General features: G+C 38.5%; 1 protein-coding gene across 3 annotated transcripts in view; it reads right to left on the reverse strand.

Moving 5' to 3' along the window:
• Positions 1-17003, reverse strand: part of CRB1 (crumbs cell polarity complex component 1) — a 102908-nt gene that overhangs the window by 40593 nt on the left and 45312 nt on the right. For 2 of the 3 annotated variants that reach the window (XM_057429142.1, XM_057429144.1), the window contains exon 6: positions 9543-9572. The exons of the other annotated variant lie outside the window; for it this stretch is intronic. In XM_057429142.1, coding sequence (XP_057285125.1) covers positions 9543-9572 — 30 coding nt within the window. The remainder of the gene's footprint in view (positions 1-9542; positions 9573-17003) is intronic. 3 annotated transcript variants of the gene reach the window in all.

The raw sequence follows: 17003 nt of genomic DNA on the forward strand, positions 1-17003 counted from the left end.
TTTGCCCAAGCCAGATCAACAAGGCTTAAACTAAGACTCATTAAACTGCTTACGCAATGGATATGTATTCTACTTAAATTCTTTTTCAGCATGTTCTGTCCAAGTGTGCTCACACTAAACTTTGATCAGGTTTCACAGAAAGGCATATTTTTAGGATCCTTCAAAACTGATTTGTCACTTTTTGGAGTTTTACAAGGTGCTGGGTTTTTTTAAGACCATATTTTCTTTAATTTTCAAGAGATTTGTTAATCCAGATCAACCCTTTCATGCTCACTGTCATTCAGAGAAACTGTACATCTCAAAAAACAGATAGAAAAGACCTAATATTACATGTTGTTTCTTTATTTTAGAAAGTATTTCTGTTCCACTTCTCTCATTCTACTTACTGGAAATCTATGACTGCAGATTTTTGAGTGTGCTAGACAGGGGAAAAAAAGATCAACTAAAACATTTTCTTTCTTTGGCTCTTGGACTGGACATTTTGGTTTGGACCTAATTTAACGAGAAGAAAATAGAGCTCAGGAGATCGAACTTCTTATTTCTGTGATAACTTAAGCATCAGACTTTTTAAAAAACATTCATTATATTTTATTTACATGATATAATAATGAATTGCTTTAAGTATTGCTAGAGCAATATCTCTGAGTAATTAGTTAATTATAAGGCAAGAAAGTCTTTCCCCAGGTTGATCTGCGTACGATCTACCCAGCATATGGCAAACTGTGGGTTCAGATCTTTGTTCTGGCAGTTTCCCATTTTAAAATTTCAACAATGGATCGTGTAGTTTCTCTCAGCCTGTCCCCAAGAAAATGTTCATGTTGATAAGTTAGTATGCATGTACTTTATTTGTAGTGCTTATCAGACGTCCCATGCTACAGGCTGAGGTTTAATATGCATTTTTTCTTTTGAAAATAAGAAGAAAAAGTTGGAGGTTCTTGGTAATTGTCAGTCTTTTTGCAGAATGACCCTGATAAATGTTCTGAGGTAAGATTATAAACATACAAACTGTCAACAAGTTGGGATAGGCATAGACTATTACAGCTCAGTGAAAACACAGAGTTGACACTGAGACAGAGGAACTTCATACCAGGGTATTTAGCAAACTGGCTGAAGCCATGTCAGAACTGCTAGTGGGTGTTTTGAACCTGTCAAGAACAGGTGGGTTACAGAAGGTGGTAGTTACTCCAAGTAACTCCATACTCCAAGTACACCAAGGATTTGAAACTGTCTTTAATACCATTTTTGTGTACAGACCAAGGAGAAAAATATTCATGGAACAGCCACAAAGTGGCGTAACCCTGCCCAGAAAGTAACAGTCAGAGGTTCCCTGTCGAACTGGGAGGCTCTTTTGATTATGGTTTGGGATTGTCCTGCGTTTGCTAAGGTCAGTGTTTTCCTGAAAGATGTGCACGATGTTTACATATTAAGCTGTCTGATAAAACATGCTTAAGTGAAACTTTTGAGTGTGTTAAAGACAAAACTACCTCTATAGGTGAAATTGGAAAAATTATCTGAAAATAATGTATTCAGTTCTGGAAGGACTCATTCAGTTTCTATGGTCTCAGGCTGGAATAACCAGCAATCAGGTGGTGCAATAGTTCCAGTTTACAAAGCCTAGGTCAGCTTTAGCAGGAATACTGCTGGTCACTGAGATCATAGTAAGCAAGTGAAGAAGTTATGGGTTTGACCCACACTGAGAAAGATCCACACTTTAGGAAAACATTTCTAATGATACTAAGGCAACAGTGCCTTGTCACAAGATACCCACTGAGAGCCATAAGGTCTAGATTTGATCCTTAAAAATAGATTAGAGACACAAGTGCAGTGTGACATGAATCAGTTGCTCCTGTCTTGGACACACAGATGACCCAAAGGATACCGGCATGTCTGTCCCTTCCAATTTTTTTTTCATATTTCTGTTATTTCCTTGACTAAAACAATTGCCAGCAACTGAGCTGTAGATGTGCCATGCTCTACATGCACATATATGTGCCTGTACACGTACAGGTATAAAATGCATGTAGGATTAAACCTTGGAGAAACTCAAACTGTAGCATACCCTTTAGAACACACCTTACGGAAGACAAAGAGTTTGCAATAACGCTTCCTCCTCCTATACTCTACATTTTTAGTGTGTCTGTTTACAGAATCATACCTCAGGCAGAAACAGCTTTTTTCAAGGGGGGTCATTAATCCTGAGGCTGTTGGAAAGATGTGGCAGAGCGTCTATTCTTCAAGACTCCAGGTATTAGCAGACAGTCATGAAAATTCTAAATTTGCCACATCTGTGCTGATAATTGCAAAGAGATAATTACTCTGTGCTGGAAGGAGGAAATGCACGTTCATGAGTGAGTAAGCGCAAGGAAATAAATTGACTATTTCTATGTCATTGTAATTAAAACTAATGCTTCTGGGTGTAAATCAGTTGTCATGGAGGTCAGGAAGGAGATTTTACTCTTTGTGCATCAGTGCAGAGCAAGAGAGAGGTATTTAAATGGATATTTTTTCTCCTATTTTATTTAAGTAAAGGACCAGCTTATACTGGGTATTGAGGTTAATGTGACCAGCGATCTGATCTGGCATGGCAATTTTTGTTGCTGTCTTAGCTGGAAAAGCTCATGTAAAATGAAGGACGGAATATAGGGCAGAGCTGGAACACATGGAAAATTGTTTGCTTTAAAATAGTACGATAGCAAGCATTTACTAACATTGGGCTAATTAGCACATGATACCTTTCTAACAGAACTCTGATTTTGTAAAGTTGTAAGACCTTGCTAGTTATTCCTTTATTGCAGGCAAGTTACTGTTCTGTTATTTTTCCTCTTGCCATTTGAATTGTACGTATAAAGTTAATACTGGCTAGGAAAAAAAGTTAAACCAGAGAGTTGAATGACTTGGCTTAATCATTAAATATGTCACTCTAGCTGAGGGATATGGAATTCATAACGTGCTACATTCAGAATGGCATGCTGTAACTCAATCTTTTTTAATGTTGCTGGCCTGAAGCTTCATAGACCAGTTCAAATTTTCAGTAAAAATTGATTTTTTTAAAGCAGTAAAAAAACCCCAATCCCTTAATCTCTTCAATCATTAAACCTTTTCTGAGAGCAAAAGTACTTGGAAATGTTTTTCCACTTGTTTCACATGTTTTGTCACACCTAAAATCGTTTTCATAAGAAAGAAAGAAAGAAACCCACGTACATGCTGTAGGTGATTAGTTGTTTAGTGAGATCTGGTGTGTTTATTTTATTTTATAAATATTGGAAACAGCCCACAGAGCTAAGCATTGGTTTCAGCTTCTGGGTTGATCAGCCAGCCTTTTTCACAGGCCTGCTCTGCAGACTGTGAGTGCTCCTTTGGCAAACTTGTGTGAGGGGCGCAGCCAGAGGTCAGACACATATAGTCTGTGAATGGCAAGGGGCCATGTCCTGGAAGGGCAGCACGGCAAAACTGTTGCTTGTAGCCTACACCTTCATCCCATATTTTGATTAACACAGCCAGCCATGTGGATCCAATTGTAGGATTAGGGTCTGAATCTGGAGTAAAGAAAAACTTGGTGAAGAAATATGTCCCTGCATGGCACTCATTTTCCTTTCATTTCCCTACTTCTAGAGTCAGCTTTATATATAGTGAAAGAGACAGCTGCTGTTGATGGAGGTAAGAAAGCAAATCAAATGGTGGCAGCCTAGTTTTCCCAGGCAGCATCCTTCTACAGTGGGTTTTCTGGCTGCATGAACTATGCTATGGAATTTAGGTATGGCCACATTGTTGATATGAGCTAAAAAGGGTTGATGAGAGAAGGGAGAGCACAATTACAGGGTATGTCAGATTAAAGTGGATAAAGGTGATTTATGAAGGATACCCTTAAGAAAGAAAAGAAAATAGCAGGGAAGATTTTGGAGATTGAACAGTTGAACAAGTGGAGAAAAATGTGAAAAGGAAAAAGGAAATGGAAATACAGAGATACCCCAAAAGATACTTATGTTGGCATTTGAGACAACATTCTTGTTAGACACACAGGCATCTATGGACAGCAAGAGGAGTGGGTATATATGTGTATGACCAATAATCTACACAGGAAATGTGAGGGATGCTTATAAAGACTACAGATCAGGGATTAGGTCTACACAGAGGTCTGAGGTAAAATTGAAATGGAGCAAGGAGACCACAGGAACAATGACAAAGACAAAAGACTTGGGGGAAAAATAGGAAAAAAAAAAGAAAAAACTCATAGAATTTTTTGCAACTAAATAATGGTAATTGTGTGTGGTGGAGCAGAGGAGTCAATTCACAAAATGTAGAAAATTAAGATAGAGTCACAGAAAAAGGTAGGTGGAAAGGGACCTTCAAAGGTCATCATCTGTTCCAATGCACTCAAAGGGTTGAGACATCTTCCAGACAAGAAATTGGAATAGTGGGTTTCAGAGAATTTGATTTGTTTATACCTGATTATGGACCAGATATTTGCAAGCCAAAGAGAGGTATTTGGTGGTCTGCTTCCAGTACATTTTTGTACTCTGCGTGTGCTAAGTCATAAAAAAAATAAAAGTATATATTATTCAGGACTTTTTCATGTTTTACCTTTTAGAGAACTGTGGCAAGACTGTCAAATTCCAAGCATTAATGATCTGATTTGCATTTTTTGTAGATTTATGAGCTTGTACATACAGATGATGTGTGTGCATTTGAACTCAAGTATATCCAGAGGGATCTTAAAACAACCAATACCTTTGAGTTGCTTAATTAGATCATACAAGGTCATGTTTCATTGACTTGAAAATCTGTTTGGAGCATATGACTCACTTTGGAATTGGAAAACAAATTAATTTTCAGTCCTACAAACACTTAAGGGCTTTAAAACTGTGCTTGCTGTTGATGAGCACATCCATTGAGATATGTATGCTGTGTCTAGCCTCCCCTAAAAGGGATTTTCTACTTTGTCTCTTATTGGCTGCTTCCGATTTGTTTTAACTGAGGTAGGCAAGCAGAGCGACTGTGCTGTCTAGTGTGAAACAGCTACTGCCCTGGAAACCGTGCTTTGAAAAATGGCAGTCATTTGCAAGATTTTCTAATTTTGTTAAAACCAGTGTGAATCTCTGCAACATACAAAAATGACTGTATTTACACAACTTCACTGTCAGTCCATATTGAAACAAACTGAAAAAGCCAGTAAGCTAGAAAATCATAGTTTTAATGGGGCTTATACAGCTTAACTGAGAATTGAGACCCAAAAATAGAAAAATAGAACATACGAATGTGTGAACACACGTAACATGTTTTTGTTGCATGTATTTTGAGCTGTGCGTAGCATAGCTGTATAAATAGCATGAATATGATCTGTATTTATGCTGTGTAAAATTACACTTCTCTATTCCTACAGTATATATTTGTATATAATTTATTATCACTTTAAATACAGGGGGGAAAAAGTCTTCTACCCTGAACTATTCACTTCTACAATGTATTTTTTAAAGCAATTACTCTACCTAGTGTGTGTTTTCTTTCCTGCGCAAATAGCTGTGACTTGCTATAGAGCAGATGTAGCTGCAAAAGACCTTAGACTTTGGACTGTGATCTTTCAGTCCAGTTCTTTATCAATGGGAATGACAGATCTTGCCTCTATTCACTTCAGCAGCAGCATTCATTTCATTCCCTACAATCTAAGTTCTTTTACAGTATGAAAACTCATCTAAACAATGGCTTTGTTTACCTAAGGTGTCATATGTTTAATGCATCTTGAAGCTGGGAAGCATGAGACCCAAACTAGTTTCACTTTGGCTAGGACATATAACGACGCCAATAGCAATGGGATAGCCTGGACTTCAGCTGAGATTGCGTGTGCTTGCTATGGTGTGCTGGATGTCTTATTGGGGTATTTCCTGGGTAAGTTTTAGACAAATAGCTACATTAAATCTATTTTTTATATGTCTTTATGTGCTGCAGTTAACTTCTGTAGCCGTGGAGACATGTTCACAGTCCAGCATTTAAACAGTTTATTTATTACTATAGGTAGTGATTTATCATGTTGTTCTGGCCCCACAAACAGGCCTAATGACAGATTCTGAACTCTCTCTGTTAAGAAAAAACAGTGCCCATAGGACTGACTACAGCCATAATTGTATTGATTATTATGATTTTCTGTAATAATGCCTTGTTTTAACACAGCCAGACTCAAAGAATTACAACAGTGGGAGAGCAATCTGAATCAGTTCCACCAAATCTATTTCTAGCAGTTAATTATTAGCATAAATTAGCTGTCTATACTAGGCTTTTTTTCTTCTCTCTGAGATTGTTTATTGAAAATGCAAAGTTCATTATCAGCCAGAGAAAGAGTGGTTAATCTGGTTCTCCTTACACAATCAGCAGAAGTCCTTCTCTAATTTAATTCAAAATCATTTCTTTTAAAGGGCCCAGCACTCAGGTGATCAGTAAAAGGTTAGCTTAACTTTGAAATTCTCCTTGAACCAGAAAATGTCAGCCCAGGTACCTAAACAAGAGGCAGATTCTGCTTTATTATAGTCACCTCAGAGTTTATTTGAAACGGTGCAAATGAACAGACATAAAAATACAAGGCTTTATCACTTTTCATCCTATTAGCAAACAGTGAATAATTAAGAGCTAGATGCTACAGGGAATAATTCATGTAAGAGCTTTTATGTAGTATATCACATAAAATTAATTTTGGTGCTCGCTTTACCAGCTTATTTTTATTACTTAGTGTCTAAACATACTCTTTATGTCCTAGAAGAGACCTTAGACCTGGGACTCATCAGTGACAATTAATTGCCAATGAGCTAGAAAACTGAGTACAATACAACAATGGCATGAAAGTGATTTTTTTAATTATTGTTATTTTTTAACAATTAAAATTGGAATTCTATATATGTACGCATTTCTGTATACAAAGTTGGAAGAGCTGTGCTGCCAGAGAGATCTCAACAGGCTGGAGGAATAGGCAACCTTCATGAATCTCATGAAGTTCTGCAAGCGGATTTGCAAAGCCCTGTACCTTGGGACAAATAACCCCATCCTCTGGGGACCAGATGGCTGGAAAGCAGCTTTGCCATGGTGGTGAACAAGCTGGACATGAGCCATCAGCGCGCCCTTGCAGCAAAGAGGTCCAACAGCCTTCTGGGCTGTATTAAGAAGCATGCTGCTTGTTGTCAGGAGGTCAAGGGAGGTGACTCTTCACCTCTACTCAGCACAATAAAACCACATGAGGACCATGTCTGGGCTCCTCAGGTACAAGAAAGAAGTGAACGTACTGGAGCAGGTCCAACAACGGGCCATGAAGATAATGAAGGGTTTGGAAAATCAGGAGAAGCTGAGAGCTGGGGTTGCTCAGAAGTTGAAATGAAAGTAAATTGTAAAGGCAGGCAGTAATATTTCAAAGAAAAAAACTCCACATTTAAACTTCTCTCCGATTCACCCTTCCTTCCCCTTTAAGAGCCATGTATTGCCTGATCTGCAAACATGATTGCTCTCATGCGTGCAATTCTTCTTAAGACCTGATCACTTAACTATGAGGCTCAGCTGTAGAGATACCCTGCTCTTAAATATAAAATGCTGTATGTTAAATATCCTTTATAACAGGTAAAGGTGGGAAATCTGAGACTTGTACTGTAAAAGTTAAGAATTTTCGGATTCTTTACTCTGTTCCTCCTGTACATAGGCTTGGCGGTGTTAATTCAAGAAGGTTTAGAAGATTGTGTGTACATGACAGCCCTGAGGATTTCCATCATTGTGATTTTCCTTCTACTCTTTTAACTTCTTTTTGAAAAGCATAATGACCTATGACAACTAAGCTTTACCCTCAGTGGAGTCTGACATTTCTTCTGTTTAATGGATCAGACAGTTTGTGATACATCAGTACTTTCTTCCCTACGTCAACCTCAGGTATCCCTTCAATATTTCCCATCTGTGCTGACCTGTGTGATCAAGAGGTCATGTCCTGAAGTGAAACCCAGAATCAAAACACTCACTTCTACCACGGCCCAGACTATTAATGTAACCCATTTAATTTATATCAAGTTGGAACTTGACATTCAATTTCTCAGTCCAGAAGCAATTATTTTTAAAGGAACATGCCAACAATATTGCTTGGCTTAGAATAGCAAAAGTTCAAAAGGGTAAAAAACATTTCACACCATAAATAAAGAATTGATTATACTTGAAAACAAAGTTTGTAATTACTACTGACATTTCTGAGCCTAGATGAGGTGCTTTTTATGCTTTAAAAACTGATTTCATTTATGCCACTGGCATTATGGGAACCTTATGTAAGGGTCTACAATAGTCCTTTGCTGGTATTTTAAGAGTCAAGAGGAAAACAAGAGTATTTTGCACAATGCTTGGGTCAAACATTTTTTGTTAAGCAGGCGTGCAAAATTCACTGTGGATGCTCAGTCTTTAGCAGGACTGGAATTCCTCTGCTTCCTTTCACCCCAATAGCTCCACCAGCAGGCCACTGAAATAGTCAGTAAAACCCAATACTTTGGGATGGAAAATGGTGTTATTCTTATATGAAAGCCAAGCCTCCAAGGCGCTAACAGATTTTTAAGTAGAAATAGCCGTTATCTGGATCATCAAATCATTCTTTTGTACTTAAAACTGTAGTGCTTGTTTTTCCCATAGCTCTTTCAGCCCTGAGTGGTCCTTGCATGACTGGCCAAAGACCAATATCCCTGAGCTCCTCATGGACGATTCTGTTAATCAAACAGTGGTGCAAAAGCTAAAAAATGATGTTAAGAATTTGGGCTAGCAAACATTGTTCATCACAAAACCTTTGAGAAATAGCATCTTGCAGTTCAGATGGTGCTGAAATATCAGCTAAAACTAGATTTTTCTAACGTGTAGCAGACGATATACATTGACAATGTTGCATGCTCCCTCTACTGGCTAATAGGTGCAGAAGGAGTACAGAGAACTTTTAATTCTCTTAAGCGTTTATATCTTTCAGAGCCCCGCTGGTACCAGAATGCTGATGCTAGTTCAAGCAAATTGCACATTTTCACATATTAGGGCAGCTTATACTTTTTCTGGAGGTGTAATACGAATAGAATTTTACCAAGTAAAGCCCTTTACCAAGGATGAACAAGAATGTTACCCCACTGTTGTGGCTTATTTGGGGAAGTTTATATGTAAGAAAGGGTATTTATTTCAAAGGAATATTAAAATCTGTGATCATGAAAACAGAGTAGCTAAACTACATAAAAACTGTAACCTCTACAAGAATCAAGTGATGAATGGCATTATACCATTCATTTTGATGCCATAGCAAGATAGCAGCCTGCATACTTTCATCTTAAGTAACTTTACTCATGCATCTTGACTTCTTACCTGAATATAGGCCAATATTGCTTTCATAAAAAATATATACAGGTTTGGCATGCAAGCATCACACATGTCCTACTGTCAGAACCATGCAATTAAAATAATTAATTAGTAATGAAGAATGACATAAACTCTGCTTATTAACAAGCTTATGCATGGCATACCACAAATCTCGCAGAAAGAAATAAAGACAAATCTTTCATTCTTACCACAAAACAATCCAGCGAGAAAACTGTGCACTTCAAAATAGAAAAGATGAAAGTTGTAGACCTTTCTAATGAGTGATCAAAGAAAGGCTTCCTATTAGCAGACCAAAAAGGTACCCTGAAGCAGCTATTATGTATGTGCTTATATATAAGTGTATTAACGCATATGTATGTGTGTACACACTTTTAGACATACGTGCATATGGTTCAGAACTACTTGCCCATGTGTTATTTCTGACTGAACTCCTTCAGCTTCTGCAGTGCCACTTCTAAGTTCCTCTGTTACTGGGGGAAAAGAGAATGCCTCTTAAATGTTTGGTTGGTTGGTTGTATAATTTACTGTATTTCCAGTAAACTGTATTTTAATGGGGTTCACAATGGTAAGATTATTAAGGCTGTTTTCAAAATCATCTGTTGAGTAAAACATTAAACTATTAAATTGGGTCATTTTGTTTATCACTTGACTTTTGACCTTAAATATTCCATAAATTAGAATGCATTGAGGAAGTGTAATATATTAGTCCCATAGCACAGGTCTTCTCTTTACTGTCTACTTGTTAAGAACTTCATCCAGATTAATGAAAAATGTACAATGTGTAGATTTAAAGAAAGTTTATTTCTGTTTGTGGAAAAGTTGTGCATCTGCTTGACTTTGCCATTTGGCTGTAAATCGACCAGAATGATGTAGGCTTATGCAATACAATGCTAAAAAGCATATGCTGTAAAGTAGCTCCTGAGATGGTCAATCAAATTCTTAAGGAGATGAGCAAAGTTCTGCTGTCAGTTTAGTATGTGCGATAGCTTTGATTTCTCCAGGGTTTGTGCATGGTTATTGCTTAGACCACACTTTAAACTTTGCTTTCACTAGTGGTTGTCTTTGCCATTGAGTGAACGTGTATATGCAAGAAAAGCCTCTCTTTAGGAAACATACTGGATTATGCTTAATGCCAGGGTGTGCTAGCCATGTAGAACTTACATCAGAATATATATCAGGAGGTGCATAGCATTTTCTGTTTATATAAGGGAGATGAAGATTACTAGTTTTTCAACAACAGGAAGAGTAATGCAAAATGAGTCTTCTGTTTGGATCCAGCATGCTGCTGGGCTGACAAACCAAGCAAGAAATTAAAAGGCCAGAGAGATTCTTCAATAGGCAAAGATGGAACTGAGCGGGTTCATGAGCTCAACCAAGAGGTGATAAAACTGGGTTGTAGGAGACTATAAGTATCTGAGGCATGCCAATTAAAAAGGCTAGGAAAAGTTTATTCACAGTATTAAGAAAGAAATCAAAAAGGTAAGTAGACAGAGCCTGAAGAGAGCCCCAGAAGTAAAATTCTTACTGCATATTTAGACTAGTTTTAACAAGTAGTCGATCATATGAGGGAATGACCCACCAGGAATATTTGACAGGAAAATAATAGATGCTTGAAAAGCGTTATTCTTGCTGCCAAATAATAAACAACTGTCTTTTTTTATTATTATTTTTCCCCGTTTTTTTAAGCACTTTCTGACAGGCACTGGACTTACAGATTCCTTAAATCTTAGGACATTATCTGCCTGTGTCTTGCAAGATGGATTGAAAGCCATTCATCCCCTCCTCCTTCCCTTCAAGGATAAAAGCTTTTCATGCTAAAAAGTGTTTGTGTGCAACATGGTTTAACACAGAGAGATGTGCCAGATTCAAAATATCCACTGCTTGCAGGCTCTGTCAATCACAGAGGACTACATTGTACAACTTAACATATCAGTGTAACTAGGGTAAATACATCATAGTAATGATGGGTCAGCTGTCAGATTTTAAAGCATAAGAATCTATATATGTTTTGAAAATAATATTGGTAGATGCTTCCTACTGTTTTAATCTCATATATTTATAACTCAAAAAAAACCCCAAACAACTTTACATTTGGGCATTTTCTGGTGCTGAATAATGCAGTAGTCATGTCTGTGGCTTCTGTGTTTTCAGTGAAACTTGCACCAAGAAGAGGAGAGATAAGTTTCATGTAATGCATATTTTTCATAAAAAAAATATATATAAATATATTAGGGCCTCAAGTATAATTTTCAGGGTTGAAAACAGATTTTCAGGTCCGGGGGTTAATTCTGTAAAGCATTGCCATGGAAAGCCCAAGGGCTCCTTTCTTAATGATCATGGTTCAGCTTTCACAAAATTTTAATGTAGATTGTCACTGTCAGTAAAAGTCATCTTCTGTCAAAAGGTTCCCTTGCACAATAGGAATAATAGAGACAAGCTGAAGTTTTCAATAAATTCAAATTTTATTTCATTAAAAGGAGTCCGCTGCATAGTTAGTGCACTGCTTGGTTCATATTTTGTACCTAGGATCTGAAATTGTATCAGTCTCTACTTGGAGTACATTAAATAAGGTAATTGGATCTGGTAATGATGTACAAATACATGGGCTGTTGTGAGACTCCACTCTTCAAAAGGTAATGTCATACCTCATCATCATACTGGACTTTAATGTTCGGTCTTTCTGAAGAGGGGAAAAGACATACTTCACAGTGGCGATATGTAACTGAATTTGCTTGTTTTCATGAAATGGTCAGATTTTAGTGAATCGAAACCCAAACTGCAGAATATTGTGGTACATACAGAAAGATTATCAAGTTGTAGCAATATTGGTTACAGATATATGCTGCTGTTTTCTGAAGTGCTCCCACTAAATCATAATTGTTTAGTGATAAACACTAGGTAACCATTACAACTGGAATTGGTGCATTTAAACAACTGCTCTTGCATGCAGGGAGGCAAACTAAGTCATAAGATTAATTTTTGCAAAAAATGCTATTAGGATCTCACAAAGTATCGCAAGATATAAGCTGTAAAGGAAAGAGCTGCCACAAATAACTCAAGCCAGTATTAGCTGCTGTGGTGATTTATGTGGCTGAAGAATGTAAAAATTACACTTTCTTGCACTAAATGGTGTTTCTTACAGTGGTTGAAGAGGAGCACTACCTGCAGTAGAAGTTAAATAGAAATGTCCCATAGTTCTGTAATGGAAACTGATACAGGAATGACAAATTCATGAATTTTTCCAGATACAGCCTAATGGCAGTTCTGCCATCAGTGTTCTGAGGTATGCTTCCTTCAGAAGACAAGGGGTAATGGGTTAAAACTTAAACAGGGGAAGTTTAGATTGGATATTAGGAGGAAATTCTTTCCTGATAGGGTGGTGAGACACTGGAATGGGTTGCCCAGGGAGGTTGTGAATGCTCCATCCCTGGCGGTGTTCAAAACCAGGTTGGACAAGCCTTTGGTTTAGTGTGAGGTGTCCCTGCCCACGGCAGGGGGGCTGGAACTTGATGAACTTAAGGTCCTTTCCAACCCTAACTATTCTATGATTCTATTCCATGATTCTATATGTCCATTACAGCACAGACTGTGCCAGTTCTGAATTCAACCTCACCTTTGCTTCTGGAGGAGAAAGGGTATTCAGAGAAGGACTGGTTAGACTAACTTAACAATGATTTTATTTGGGAGCTAAGCATATGAGAAATAAGTAGTGCTTCTTGCAAAGAAAGCAGTTTGATCAACAGTGGGTAAAGAGACAAGCAAGAATCTAGTGAGCATGCTGCATTCTCGGAGTCTGCAAAGCTGTTTGCCTCTTTCCCTGGAGTAGTCTACAGAGCAGGGCTAAAGGGTACACTCTGCCATTCCGAGAGAATAGCCTGACCAAAACTTCAGAAAAAAAGAGAAGAAAGAACTCCGTGACAAAAGTAGAGGAGATGGGGAAGACTGAGAAGGAACCAATTCTGATGACAACGAGAACATCTCCTTACCAGGATGATTAGCAGTTGAAGAAATGTTAAACAGCGTTAGGGAATAGAATCATTAAAAGCCTCTCCAATGTTCTTTCAAGATCAGAGGCTTTAGTAGAGGTGGAAAAAGTGCTAATTGTCTTTTTTTTGTGTAAGTGCTTTTACAGCAGCAAGCGTCTTCCAGGCCCTCAGGGCATCCTGTGTTGGTACAGCCCTGCCTAAGCTGGTCTTGTAATACTGGAGCTGCCAGAGACTGGCTCGGAGCAGAGAGAGATCTCCCCCTCCCCTCCCTGTGCTTTTGAACATAAGAGTATAAGGAGATCACGGATTCTGGAACAGAGATAAGGCAGCACTGTAGAAATATCTCTAGGAAAGCAGTAACTTCTTCCCCATGTTCAGAAAATAGCGACAATTTTTAATGTTTTGCTGCACAACTGCCCAGCACCACAAAGTTGATTTTGTAAGGGAATCTTTCACAGCAAACCAACAGTGTAAAGGGGACCCTCTACCAATTGTGAATTGAATTTAGGCAGGAAAGGTGTATGTTTGCATTCCCATTACAACTTCTCTGCAGTGACGGAGTGGTAAGAAGACTATATATACATCAAGTCCTAATTCTGTTTTTCAGTGATTCACACATGTATTGGATTTTCTCCTTAAACCAGCTAACCTTGACTGGTGCTTGACAGCAGCAGCATTTTACTTTTTGAACCTTTGTTCCTGCGGGAATAATTATTAGCTAACAGTACCTCCAGACCTGTTAATGTTGAATTTGAGTCCCTGCTTTGCCTGTGGGAGAAGCCCGAGTCCTACTGAAAAAATGAGCGGTGCCCTTAAAATGTTCTTAATTTAAAAACTGCATTTTCTCTCTGTATCTCCTCCTTTTTGCCCTTATTCTTTCCCAGAACAGGGTCTCAGAATCAAGAGAAAATAACCTTTTAAACTGTGATGACAAGCCATGCAATAAAGTGAATTAACCTGGTATAACAGAGGAAAGATTGACTACCATGGTGTGAACAGCTGAAGGACAGATGAGGAAATAAAAGAAAAAATATATTTGGAGTTTGGGTATAAGATGAGAACTCTTCTATTCATCTGCTTGATTCATTTTTTGCAAGACTGACATCACTTTATGTACCTAAGAAAGATGGCAGCTCTGTGATCATTAACTGCTGGTTAAGAAGGGAATTTAAGAAATAAAGAAACCAAAAATATATGCATGTATTTTAAGCTTCCCAAGTTACTGATACTGTGCCTACTATCTTACCCATCCTACCCATTACTCATAAAGAATACCTATGTCTGTATATACTGCCACAGACCAGGGGAGGGGAATATGCCTGGCTGAGACAGTCTAGCCTGTCATCTGCTGGGTGGTCTGCCTATTGCAGCGTCTAAAGATGTGCAGAGAAATGGAAGCACAATTGCCTGGATGCGTCTGTGTTTCTTTCACCCTGGCTTAAGTGCAGAATGAAAGTCCAAATGGTTTGGAACCGGTCCCATGATGTTCACAGCTCAGTATCTGGGCTGAGGTTTTCTTTAGTTGAGTGTTCAGTACTCTCTCATACTGGCCATTTATCTGCCTATCTTCTGGCTCCAGGAGACAGTTTCTTTCCCCCGTGCATATGCCAGGAATTCAGTACGCATACGAAACCAGTCTGATCATTTTCTCTTGCAGCAGTCCAACAGGCTGGGAAAAGGGCCAAAGAAATTTAAAAGGGAAAACCAGAAAACAAGACAAATAAATGAAAAGGCCAAGAACACTTAGGGATTCATGATGCCAAAGCAAGCAGCAGTGCTGATGGCACAGCTGGCACATATCAGATAACAACACCAGAAGTAAAAAGGTCCTCAGCAGCCAGCACTCGTCTGCATGTCAGCAGGCAGCAGGCACTCTGCCTACAAATAGGTTGGTGGGCTCTGCTCCTCTTCCAATCATTCTGCTGAAACAAAATGGATGATCTTCATTCCTGCCAGCAGTACTGTCGCACACCCCTGGGGAGCATGGGCAGCATGGCTTTCAAGGCACAGGGAGCAGGAGCCACCTGCCTTCCACACTCACTGCTCCTTGGCTCAGTTCAACCCTGGAATGTGTCACTTGATAGACCTTGTAAGTTCAGAAGCTCTTTAATTTTGACATGGTGTTAAGTTTATTACAACCTGGTGAAATGAGTCACTACCAAATGCATAGCTCTACCCTCCTCCTCCTTTCCCACATGTTTTCATGAGCAAAGTGAAAAGTTTAACCTTTCAAATAACAGTCTTTTTAAAAAATGTGCAGTGCTAGAGCTATACAATATATCCATGGTATGAAGGGATGCAGTTCCAGGGTAAGTACTGCCTTTAGCTAGCAGTAACAAATCACAAGCCCTTTCAATGAAAGCCCAATTTATTAAAAGTGCTGTTGTGCTGGGGAGGGGACAGCAAACCAAGGTAATATAAAAAACCTAGGGCTTGCTACTGCAGAAGTACCGAGACCGCTTGAAACCTGAGTATCCCAGAAACTTTTGTTTTAATAGGGAGCTGAAGAATTTAACCCTTTGTAGAATCTGTGCAGAAATTTTTTATCTATGATATGGCCTCTATCGAATGGCCTCAAAGAGTTTCTAGCTGGGATGAAGTCTCCAGACTGATGTTTTTGCTTTTTATTTTGAAGAATTCAATTGTGTAAATTTGTTGCAGATTTGTTCCTTCCAAGACTTTTATTATGGCCAGTGACTGTTTTTCAAGTCACCTGAAAAATCACTATTTATGACAAGATACTGCCAGATAATACTTACTCGTTTCTCACAGCTGGGTGGGGAAGTATTTTATCCTGACATAGGCGTGTATTTAGGCTCCACTATCTACTGCCCTTGGGATTAAGACTGTAGTCCAAAAGGCAGGTATTTTCAGTTTTTCAGTTGAATTACAGTAATGCATTTGCAATTTTATCCATTAAGTTCAAAGATACCATTCTATGCTTGTTAAAAATTGGCAGCCATCCTCAACTTAATGACATCTTTCCATCGATTTCAATGGCTTTTGGATCAGGCCCTCACAATGTAGGGTATGTAGATTATTATTTCTTTGTATTACCCTGAACAGTGAAGTATAATATTCTGTGAATGCTTTACTGAGGAAAGAGGCACAATAAATTACTGAATATGACTTATGAAAGAAAATCTTTGCCCTGCTTCAATAGGAATCTGAGATTTTATGTCTAAAGCACAACTGTTCAGGTGTTAAGGCTCAAAGAACTCCTGACCTACAGCCACAGAAATTCAGCTGTCAATGAATTGTACTGATACAGAATGAAAGGATCTGACCTTTTTTCCAGGTGTCTCTTGGTTCATATACATTAGATAAGCACCCATATAGTGAGGGATCCTGATCAGCAATTCATCTGCTGCCTTGAATCATACTGCCTGCTACCAGCTCTAATCATCTTTAATTCCCATTAGAACATGTGGTGTATGTATCATGAACTTGGCTATAGTTGGAGAAATTACTTATCACCATGAGAATTGAATTTTCCACTCCACCCTTTAGGCTTTTTGTGTGTATGTTTCTGATACGCAAGGAGGCTGAGGCTCATTTTGAGCATTTTCTACTTCCAGATTACCTGGGAGAAGGGCTAAAGAAAAATGCAGAGTATTACTGGGGTGACTGGAGAGGACGGCTGCATTGTACCTAAAGGCTGTT

This window comes from Pezoporus wallicus, unplaced genomic scaffold, assembly GCF_028554395.1.
Source record: "Pezoporus wallicus isolate ANWC-B61680 ecotype Strahan unplaced genomic scaffold, APGP_CSIRO_Pwel_v1 contig_593, whole genome shotgun sequence".
NCBI lineage: Eukaryota > Metazoa > Chordata > Aves > Psittaciformes > Psittacidae > Pezoporus > Pezoporus wallicus.